The following is an 11,883-nucleotide window of genomic DNA, read 5'->3' on the forward strand; positions in this document are numbered from 1 at the left end:
CACGAAAAAAATCGATTGCCGCCATTCCTAGTAAAAAAAAAAGATATTTAATAAAAATGCCTTAAAACTATCCCCTATTTTGTGAACGCTATAACTTTTGCGCAAAGATTCAAGGTTCAGAAAAATTGAAAGCAGGCTGGAGATAATTAAAATATATGGATATCAATATTTGAAATTTTGATCATAGATGGGCTTTAATTTGAAATAAACAGAACTTATACTATTGGCTGGTTAGCTGCATATATGTTTGATGGGTTGAATAAATCTATTGTTCTGTGCATTGCAGGTGATGTATATGATGTATGTGCTGTCTGCCTGGATGAATATGAAGAAGGAGATAAGCTACGAGTATTGCCCTGCTCTCACGGTAATAGGGAAACAAAATTCTCATTGCTAGTATTAAAAAGAAAAAAACGTTTTTATTGCTGATACAGGATAGATAAGTAGCGTGTAAAATGGCCCAAAACACAGAGTTCACTTCTACCATTAGCCATGTGCTGAGACCACTTTCCTTCCATATGATGTCGGCAAGAAGCCACATTCAAAAAGGAATTTAAATTAACCCATGCATGCAAAGTCATAATACAACACATTTACCTGTGAGTGGAACATGACTGCATCCTTGGCTGTCAGGACTAGTCACATGGTCCATGACCCTGGATCCATTATAATGGATCCCTTTATTCACCACCCCCACCTAGAACATTTGCTTGTGGTATTCATTACTGTTTGCAATGAGCACAGATGTTTAAAGTGAACCTACACAATTTAACTTTTCTTCCCTTCTTCTTCACGCTGCAATATATAAAACCCATTTTTCACATTTGGTTTTATTTTTTCACTCTGGCCCCACTTCCATTCTAGGCATGAATATACACATGCCTGCTCCTGCAGCCTCCTGGAATATCCCCGTAAAAAATTCTGCATGAGCAGGACACACGGCAGCTAGATGGGTGGACCTAGTGGCACATCATTGGTGGTTAGCTGCAAAAACCCAGAAGAGAGGCTGTCAACGCAGGAAGGAACGATGACGGAGTGGGACCTGGCCTGTGGCAGCAGATTGCAGCTGAATTCCCCTGTTTCTTAATCAAACTGTACAGGACATGGCATCATAATCAAAGGTTATAGGTACCTACCTTCAGGTGATTAGAAATAGCTGAAGAGTCACCCCCTTTATATTCCCAGTTTGCCTCTAGTTTTTTTCTAGTGTCCTTAGGTTAGGGATATTTTTTTGAGTGAATTCCTTTTTCCCTTTTTTGCTGGTCTTTTGTTTGCAGGATTCTTCTATGAAGCTGTAGTTGTTCCATAGCCATTTTATGTGCAGCTTTTTAAATTTGTTGACTTCTTGGCTGAGCCTTGGGAGATTGTACCCAGCCCGTCTTGAAGAAAATGCAGAGCTGGCCTGTAATGTTGCTTCAGGCACTGGATCCTATGTGGGTGCCCACCTTGGCACGTAATGCTTTGCGCTGAGTTACAGGGTGCTATACAGCTCCAGAGCTGTTAGAGCCCTGTCTCTGAGATGGGGGCCTCACCCATTCAGGCTCAGCTGACTACTTGGGTGTTGGCGATAGTCTCACTTCATGGGATCCCTAATCTTCCCTGTTCAGATTCTTTTCTCTCTTCTGGGGGTTTGTCTGCCCTCTCAGGCACCCACACTTGTTTGGGGGGATTAGAAAGGAATACCATATATGATTGTTGGTAGGATCTCTGGCCTTTTGTTGGCTGTTGATCACAGGGGTCACAAACAGGCCTCTTTAACATTCCCTCCAGGGTTGGAATCTTAATTGGGGCAGTTGTGGGGCATGGAGGATTAGGATGATGAATCTTCTGTTTCCAAAGAATTGGATTTAAAGGAAGCTTTCTCTACTGAGATAACTCCTAAGCTAAAGTATATAATTTCAGGTCTTATACACAAGTTGCATTTCTGCCTTTCCTGTTCACTCTCAGTTAGTCAGTGTTATACGATGACTGTCTCACCTCTATAGCAGTCCTCGCTGTCTGAACAAATCACATGGCCGTGATCCTGGATCCATTTGAACTGATATTCCCCCTCCCCACCAGCACCTAGAACTTTTGCCTGTAGCCTTCTGCTGCTGTGGAGATGGCCAGCTATCACAGGATGAGCATCCTTTCTGTTCACAGGCGGAGGATCCTCTGGTTGTAATGCTGCTCAGTGAAATTTCTGTGTAGGAAGTTCATGGAGTGCAAGCCCTTTGAAGGAAACAAGTACAAGTACTTTAGGAGATCACCTGGGGGGTAAGGGTACTCTCCCCCAGAAAAAGAAGGCTTGTGCTCCTGCAAGCAGGCCTTCTGCTCCCGTGTCTAGAAAGAGTTCCTAGATGCACCCTCTGTATACTGCTACACCCTTTCCAGCAAACTATGCAATGAAAAACAGGGATATTTAGTTCACATATATTGCAATGCATGTTAAGCTGACCAACTGCGTCAAAGTAATCGCTCTTCTGGCCAGTCCTCTACTGCAAATGCTACAATGGACACCATGCCCGCATGGGGCATAAAGACCTTTCACTGCCCCCCTCAGGCCCTAATCCAAAACCTGGGGTACACTTCTGTCAGAATGCTTGGAACTCCAAGTTTAACAAGTCTGTTAACAATGAAAGGATGTCCTCGCTTTTCCAAGTCCAGGGATGCCTATCAGTATTTTTGACCATCATGTCCTTAGAAATCTCAGATGCTCAGGTCCAAGTGTGGTATCAAGAGGCGACCAACTGTAATTTGACTCTGACTCCTTCCAGTGGCAGGAATCTATAGATGTAATATATGCTTGTTTAATGATGTGATTCTTCACATCCTACTTTAAAAATATTAAAGTTTAGAAATAAGAAGTTGGGGTCACATAAAAATCGGCCTAAATCTTTTCTGCAGGTGCTTTAACTCAGCATTGATATGATGTAAACATTGTAGCTATAGTGACCATTGGTAAAAATACTATTCGCCTAATGCATTGTTTTTATGATTACAGAGTTCTATGAAGGATGCTGACTGACCTTGTAATACTTGAAATGTGAAAGCTTAATGTAATTATGTTTTCTTTCATATTGCTAGCCTATCACTGCAAGTGTGTTGACCCATGGCTAACAAAGACAAAGAAGACCTGTCCTGTGTGCAAACAGAAGGTTGTCCCATCCCAAGGGGACTCTGACTCAGATTCAGACAGCAGCCAGGAAGATAACGATGTCTCCGAAAATACTCCATTGCTTCGTCCCACACCTTCTGCCAGTACTCAGTCATTCGGGGCCATATCCCAGTCTCACTCACAGCAGAGCATAGCGGAGTCTTCCTCTGAGGAGGATGATGACGACGCAGATGACAGTGACAGTAGCGATGAAGAACATAATACACAAAGTGTTGTGGTCCAGTTGCAGCACAACATGGATCGGGAGTCCAGAGAGAGAAACACTGTATGAGCCATGACTGGAGAATTGCTAAGTGCTTGTCAATCATTTAGGATGCTAGATTTCATTTTTTCCAAAATAAAGTCTGTGGCAACAGACCGACCGCAGCTCCCTAGCTAGCTTCATCAGACCGCAAGGCTGATATACTGTGTAATGTACAGAGTATTTAAAATGTAAAGCTGCTATGTGAAAGTTGCTTTAGTTCTTCTCTTGGACACTAAGTCACAAACATGGACTCTACCCTGCAATACTTGCATGGTTTTCTCTCTGCACCTTAACATCTCTGGAGCTTGGGGCACCAAATTTTATTAGACATTTTACTGGTGCAGCATTTACTTGTACACGCCTTGCTATGCACATTGGACTTGTTCTTTTAAAGCTGGCTTTAATCTAATTATGCAGAAATCAGTAAGCTACAGAAGGCAGACATATGGCCTGTGTAACCCAGTGACATTTGGCCTGGTAACTTTCAGGTTTACAGTAACATAGGTCAAATGAAACAAATACAAATGTCTGCAAGAAAAACATTCTTTAAAATGCAGATGTTTTCAGGATCTGGAAGAAAAGTGTTTTGTTGAAGCTAATCATCTCTTGAAAAGTATATTTTTTTGTTTTTTGACTTTGTATAGATTATCTGGAACATATGCACAATAAGCTGAAGCTTATTAAATTCATGAACAGTATGTATTCACTGTATGATGATATGAACGCTGTTGTATCAATATAGAAAGTCCTTATAAAGTGTGTAAAGGTTTTTTATATCACACGACTTGAAGTCTAAAAATAAAATTTGATTTCTCACCTGATAAGGTATGTAGAATACGTGATATCGCTGTTTTACTTGAAATGTATATACAGCTTGCTAGTTCAATATGTCTGTATACAATGGGGAGCTCCAGTAAGTACTACTTGGGTACATACTTTAGGTTGAGCAGACATTTGGTGCCAAAATTTAGATTGGGGTGCTCAGATTTTTAACTGTGTAATTAAGTGTAGGATTTTTTTAAACCGTTTTTGCCCCCTTATAATGGATGACTGATAGTTGGGTTTAGTAAATATCAAGGCATGCCAGATCTAAACCTAAGAGCAACTGAGCATCACTGGTATAAATAATGCTTCCATTTAGAAACCCTTGAGACTTGTTTTTAAACAAAAGCAGGGGGCATGGTTGACTTCCGGGATGGAAGCAGCAGCTACATGGAGCCTCCGTCCCAACATCAAAATCCTGCACAGATTCGTCCAGAGAGATTGTTCGGCTCTGCCCACACGCTTGCCTGTTGGGACACTAGAGGAGCATTAGCCATGGTGAAAATTGTCCCGTCCCGCCTCTCGACACAGAGACAGAGCCGCCTCTCGACACAAAGCCGACACATACTAAACCTTTGGCTCCTGTGCAGGGTGAGTCCTCCTCCCCTCCATCGCCCCTTTCTCATAAGCCCTGAGCCTTCTGTTTCTCCTGGAGCTTCAGCTGTGCTTCTCTCATAAAGCAGTTAACCCTCCAACTGCTGGTGCAGAACCCACACTGTCCCAGATTATGGAAGCAATCCAGCACAGCCATGCTTCTCTTACAATGCAAATTTACTCAGTTAAAGTGGAACTCTACTTTTTAAAACAGGATATACAAAATATTAAGCACCGGGTGTCCAATGCTGAACAATGACCTGGAAGATTCTTTACAGCCTCTTGATCATCAGATGACAGAATTGAAACACCACTCAGTTGCCGTCTCAGAGAAGCTTAATGATCTTGAGGATCACCTATGGCATAACAATCTGCGGCTACTTGGCTTTCCTGAGGGCAAAGAAGGTAAACACAAATCTTTTATGGAAAAATGGATCACTGATACTTTTGGGACCACAACCTTCTCAACCATGTTTTCCATCGAACGTGCCCATAGGGTGCCGTTGCACCACCTGCCTCCGGGTGCACCTCCTTGCCCTCTTTTGATCAAACTGCTCCATTTTCGGGATAAGGAAACAGTGTTGCGTGCAGCAAGAGTGCAAGGGCGGCTGTTATATAATGGGAACCCCATTACTATCTTTCCTGACTTTTCGGCAGCCATGCAAAAACAGCCCGCTGAAATCCTGTCAGTGAAATTGAAGGCTTCGGGATAAACCATAATCTATAGCATGCTCTACCCAGCCAGATTGCGGGTTGTTCATCAGGGTAAAACCCATTTCTACATAGATCCTCATGACGCCTTATGCTGGGTGAATGCCTTGGGCTATTCCTCTCCTCGCCACACCAGAAAGCACAATGCACCTTGAATCTATGGCTTGCTATACTACTCTGATCGCTTGTTACCGCCTTTATTCACAGACCTTTGTTTAATTTGGTAATTTATGAAACCTATGTGGGCCGCCCCAGGATGTTCGTGTTCATACCAATCATGTAATTCCCTGCGGATTCCAACATTGGCACCTGCTGGTCTGTGGTTGACCCCCTCACTATGGGTTTGTCCATTCTACGATTCTGGGTTCGGACAATCTAACTCTCACCTGGGCTATGGTTGTTTCATAACGTTTTTCAAATTGCCTACATCAGTTTTAATGGACTACGCACGTTTTCTCCATACCATGCTTCAGTTTTTGTGATGGGGTGAGTATTACCGCGCTTACCACAAGAGTGGGGGAATGGGGAAAGGGAAGGGGTACAACTGCTGCACTGGATGGTGTATCAAACCAGAAGCAAATAGAGAATGAGGGGGGTAGTGCTGCTCACCCCACTCACAGCGCAGCACTACCCCCCTCATTCTCTATATGCTTCAGTTTTTGGAATAAAGCTCTCAATTGTTGGGGTGGGGTGGGGATGTTTTTTTTTTTACTTAAGTTTTTTTTACATTGTGAGTTTTCAGGGTTTTCTTTCTTTTTATTCATCCATTTACATAAATAACTATTGTAATACTCATGCTGGTTTTCTACAATGGTATCGGGACTACTACTTTGTAAGTATCACTGAGAGCTGGAGTCTGCTTACTGCTCTACTTTGGCCAATTTACCCTCTTCGGGCAGGCCGCCTCCTATACACTAAGGGGCATGTGTTTATGTACTATCCTGCATTACCTACAGTTTTCTAAATCTCCATAAGTGTGTTATGGGTTTTTTCATGGAATATACAGGGACTTAACTTAAAAAATTAAACATTCCCTGGTTTTAGAATATATATTTCCCCGCCATGCTCCCCATGTCATCTTCCTCCAGAAGACACACCTACAGTTGTGTTCAAAAGTTGTATACCCTGGCAGAAATTGTGACATTTTGGCATTTATATTTCTGCCAGGGTATGCAAACTTTTGAGCACAACTGGACATACCATTCAACATATTCCACTTATGCAAGGGAAACTTCTATATTTTTATCCAAAATGGCCCCTGTCTCCATCAAAAATTTAAGAACAGATCTCCAAGGATGCTTTGTAATATTAGTTATGGGATTTGGCAGGAAGCCTTTATACCTTGGTGAATGTCTATGCCCCCCCCCCTCCGTTCACTAAGACCTGGTTTGAACCCTTTTTGGGTATAGTTTTAGAAGTAGCTGAGGGTCCTTTACTGTTCGCAGGAGACTTTACCACAGTCCTGAACAGCTCTCTTGAAAACATTGATTCGTGGCTGCCTGAAGGTGGAAATATGCAGACCAGCAGGAATACTCTTGTAATTCAGTAACCCATAAAAGACTATCGCGTATTGATCTATGTCTTTTATCTTCTGAACTATTGAGCTGTGTACTGGATGTTAAGTATCTCCCCAAGGCTGTATCTGGCCACTCTCCCTTGATGTTGGATTTAGCATTGGGGGTACCTTGCAATTACAAATTGTGGATATTGAGTCCCTTGTGGCTTGCTGATCCTTTGGTTGCGGATAGGTGCCAGACAGAGATGAACTCCTATTGGCAATCCGATATGCATAGTGCCTCGACTCCCATTACCTGGGATGCTTTTAAAGTGACTATGCAGGGCTCCTTTGCCCTGGCCATCTCTGCTGCTCGTAAGGTCTCTAGATCCAAACAAATGGATGCAGAACATGCTCTCCATACAGCAGAGCATGGCTACTCTACTGACCCGTCTCCTGGCGCCTACTCGACTGGAAGGACAGAGCTAGACAACTAGACCTCACTCTCCTATACAAAAAAATTAAACAAAACGGCTTTATCAAAGTCAACGTATTTTGAAATTAAAACGGCCATCTTCTAGCCTATCTAAACCTGATTACCAGTCCCAGAATTCTCCAGTCTATGGGTAAATCGGTCGTCCAGACTACCGAGGTGGTACAGGGTTTTGTAGACTTCAATACTGACCTATGCACAACTAAAGTGCATTAACTATTGTAGAACTAGATGATTATTTGATTTGATCCCCTGATCTAAACTTTCCCCAGATCAGGTCTCCACGCTTGAAGCCCCACTGACAGTCAATGAGCTTAAGGTGGCTATGCTCCTTCGCCAGGAATAAAACACCAGGGTTAGATGGCTTTCCTATTGAATTGTATATCAAGTATAAGGAAATCCTTCTGCCTCATGCATTTGAAAGCGGGTGTCTCTCCCCCCTCCCCCTTATGGTTTAAGTGCTCATTCTCAAACCCCATAAGGATCATTCATGTTGTGCCTCCTATAGGCCTATTTCCCTAACTAATTCAGACATTAAAATCCTGGCAAAGGCTTTGGCTCGTGGACTCAATAATTTGGTTACCACCTTGGTTGGCTCGGATCAGATCAGTTTTATTCCTGGGCGTTCCACCTATATTAATCTCCAGAGACTGTTCACTAAAATACAAGCTACCCATTAGAACATGAGCTCTAAACTGGTTGTTGCCTTGAACACCCACAAGGCGTTTGACACCCATACTTATATGAAGTCCTGGCCAAATTTAGATTTGGGCCCTCCTTCATTTGTTGTGTGCACCTTCTGTAGTCTAAGCCCAGCGCTCGCATACATGTCGTCAACTATATGTCAGACACTTTTTCCTTAGCTCGGGGCACGTGACAGGGGTGCCCTTTGTCGCCCCTCTTATTCACCCTGGCTATAAAACCACTGGCAGCGCTATTGCAGGCTGATTCTACCATCCGGGGTTTAGTGGTTAATGGCTTGCAGGAAAAGGTATCCCTTTATGCGGATGATCTACTTATCTATCTTTCTGATCTGCAGTTTTCCCTCCCCAAACTCCTGCAGGTTATCACACAATTTGGACATTTCTCTAGATTTAGGGTAAATTGGTAGAAATCCACCATTTTCCCATTGGACCCTGATGCAGCTAAATGTATTCTCAATAGTTGTTCCCTTAGGGTGGTTACTAGGGTCAGATGTCTGGGCATAATTATAATAATTCAACAACCTATTTCCAAATATATCGATGATAATTTGTCCCCTCTCATTCATAGATTAAAAACCACATTTAGGGCTTGGACTAAGTTACCCCTTTAATTTACTAGGTAGAATCAATCTTGATTCTCTGATTACGGCATTTTATATGGGCGAGAAACTGGCAAGAATTGCCAGGGATACATTGCAGCTAACCCCGTCAGATGGAGGACTAGCTATGTCTAACCTCCAGACGTATTATTTTTCCGCCCAACTGACCCACGTACACTGGTGGATCCAGCCGGATACCAAAAATGCAGCCACTGCTTTAGAGGCAGTGATTCTCGCATCATATGAGTCCTTGCAAAATCGTATTCATAGGCAGTCTACACAAAAATGGCAGGGCACTAAAGTTCTTGCTCTGACATTACGGGTTTTTAAGGCCTCTAATTTAATTTTGACTGGGGATGCTGGTACTGTCTCCCCTAACGCTCCTCTGTGGCATAACCCACGTCTAGGTGAATTCCGCTCTTAAGAAGATGGCCTGCTTTGGGCCAGATATGGGGTTAAGACTGTTGCGAAATTATATGGAGGAGGTTCATTTAAATCTTATGCAGATTTTCAATGCGATTTATGATATACCTGGCACTGCGTATTTCAGACACTTGCAGATTCGGCATGTGGCGGCTGCTCAATTTGGATTGGCTAATATCTCATTTTGAGTTTCCAGACTTGAGCAGATGCCATCTTAGTTGGACCACTCTAAACTAGTTTCCACCTACTATAACTCCTTGATGCATACTACCACCAAACGCCTTGAGCAGACTGCTTTGGATTGGCGTTGAGATTTGCCTGATCTCATGGAGGAGGTTTGGAAGAAGTCTTACCTCTGCAATCCCCTATGGTCATTTCGGGAACTGTCCGTGTATTCGGGCCTACTGGTCCACAATCACTGACTTGGCACAGTGTTCCAAGCTCCTAATATTTGTAATCCCCTACGTTGTCTATTAGTATATGTTGAGGAAGATACTCTTCCTGCAGGGAATAATATACTTGTACGGTTATTATTCTTTTATGCCAAAACGGCTATAGCTTTAAATTGGAAGTCATTGACTCCCCCCTCCATTTCCTTTTTGGCTCACTTTAGTCAATAAGGCTCTCCCTATGTACATATTATCTTACGAAGCAAGAGGCTGTCCAAAAAAAATGTAATAAAATCTGGTCCCCTTGGGTAGACCCACAGACTACAGTTGCTCCAGAATAACCTTTGATGTTATATTCCTGTGACAAATTTGTTTTTTTACCATTGTGTTCTGTTCATTTTTTTTATTCCTTTATTTTTTTATGATGTTCTAATATAGTTATAGTTCATACTACAGTACTGAGAGTACCGGGTACTCATAAACAAATGGATGTCTTCTTTCCTTTTGTCTATTGTTGACCGAGTTGCATTTCAGTGCACTATTTTGTTTGATAAGCTTTGTCTCATTACACTTAAACATTTCTTGTTATTGCAATCGCTGTAATGGTTATAACAGTTTAATAAACATACCCCAAAGTAAAACTTTGGGTTTTGTACAAATAAAACTAAAAGTTCCAGTGCATTCCCACAGCCTATCCAGTCTATGTATTAGAATATTATGATCTGGAGGAAGGGATTCCTCCATTCACCTTGCTTGTGCGGATGGAGGAATCTGTTCTTTTTTTTCCCAGTCAGGCCTGTGGCAGCCCTGACTGCTCTTCTCTTTTTTTTTTTTTTTTTCAACAATTAGGGTCGGGGCACAGATGAGAAGAAGTGCTATTTATGGGTGAAGGTCTACTTTAAAATAACAGGATTTTTGACTTAACAGTAAAATCTTGTTCCTGAAGTACAGTACACAGCCTTCTTTGAAACATTATGACTGGGTTATATGCAACTACCTTCAGGTGACTGGACAGGCCCAAAAAACAGACTAGACTCAGTTTTGTAGCAAGCAACAGGGAGATCATAAGAAAAGCGAACAGATTTTTCTAGAAATTCAAAAATCATGCTTTCTTGATCGTACAATACAATGATTTATATAATTACAATTGTAATGACCAAATGTAGGTAACCTGAGGGGTGGGCAACACAGCAAACAAGGCCCACCTAATAAACTGGTCATAAAAAGCTCAACTAACAGCAGCTTGTGCATCTTTTTCACCTGAAATTGGCAGCAGACCTTAACATTCACCTAGTAGAACCCGTGCGATTCCTTCGAAGCTCTGTGCCGTGAGCAGCGGCTCCTGCGCAAGAGTGACATCGCGGCGCAGGACAGTCACAGAGCCGGAAGCAAGATGGGGGAAGATGGGAGCCCCTGCAGCGCTGACTTCTCGGTGCAGGAGGGCTTCATTTTAAGGCAAGTTCAACATAATGTGCTAGTATGCAATGCATACGCGCACATTATGCCTTTACCTTGCAGGCCCCCTTCCCCCCCAAAAAAAACAGTGGTTTACAACCACTTTAAGGCAGAAAGCAAATACCATCTCTGGGAGGCCTCAAGACAACCTTGTCCTTGTGCAACAAAAGGTGGCTCCTTTCAGAATAAGGCCGCTAACTTAGAGACTCTGTTTGCAGAGGTGATAACTAACAAGAAAAGCCACCTTGTAGTTAATATCAGAAAAGTTAGTATAACTGAAAGGGTCAAAGGACAGGTTTTGAAGAGCTGAGAGGACCAGACAGATACCTAGAATGAGCAGGTAGAAAGATGTGCGCTACTTTCTGAACAAAAGTTATTAACAAGAGAGGTCACAGGTCTCTAAAACAGAACAGCCCGGGCCAAAATTTGTGTCGTAATGGTACTTGTGACGGTATCGGTATGATATCCCCGTCAAGCATTCCCTCCTCTCCATACAAGAACATCACAGGATTCCCCACACATGAGTCAAGACTGGATGCTGGAACCAATACACTTTATTGACACAAAAACTCAGCTTATATGTGGTTACAGCCTGTTAGGAACGGCCCCCTCACACAGTGGGGTTTCCCATACAGATTATAGGAGACAAGTCGGAGCCGACCCTGCAGACACGTTTCTTTAGATAAAGACATCACTGGAGTTAATTACTACACTGAAGCAATCAGAATAATTAACATACTACTTCTCTAATCATTTAGCCTGATGATACAATACTCATCTTTTAAGGGTAAACACAG

At 42.6% G+C, this 11,883-nt stretch overlaps 1 protein-coding gene across 2 annotated transcripts in view; it reads left to right on the top strand.

Moving 5' to 3' along the window:
* The window catches only part of RNF13 (ring finger protein 13), a 120,336-nt gene extending 116,098 nt beyond the window's left edge, over positions 1-4,238 (top strand). For both annotated transcript variants that reach the window (XM_040349147.1, XM_040349146.1), the window contains 2 exons: positions 287-367; positions 3,067-4,238. In XM_040349147.1, coding sequence (XP_040205081.1) covers positions 287-367; positions 3,067-3,428 — 443 coding nt within the window. In that variant the 3' untranslated portion in view covers positions 3,429-4,238. The remainder of the gene's footprint in view (positions 1-286; positions 368-3,066) is intronic.
* The last annotated feature ends 7,645 nt before the right edge of the window (positions 4,239-11,883 follow it).

The sequence above is a fragment of the Rana temporaria genome, chromosome 4, assembly GCF_905171775.1.
Source record: "Rana temporaria chromosome 4, aRanTem1.1, whole genome shotgun sequence".
NCBI classification, from domain to species: domain Eukaryota; kingdom Metazoa; phylum Chordata; class Amphibia; order Anura; family Ranidae; genus Rana; species Rana temporaria.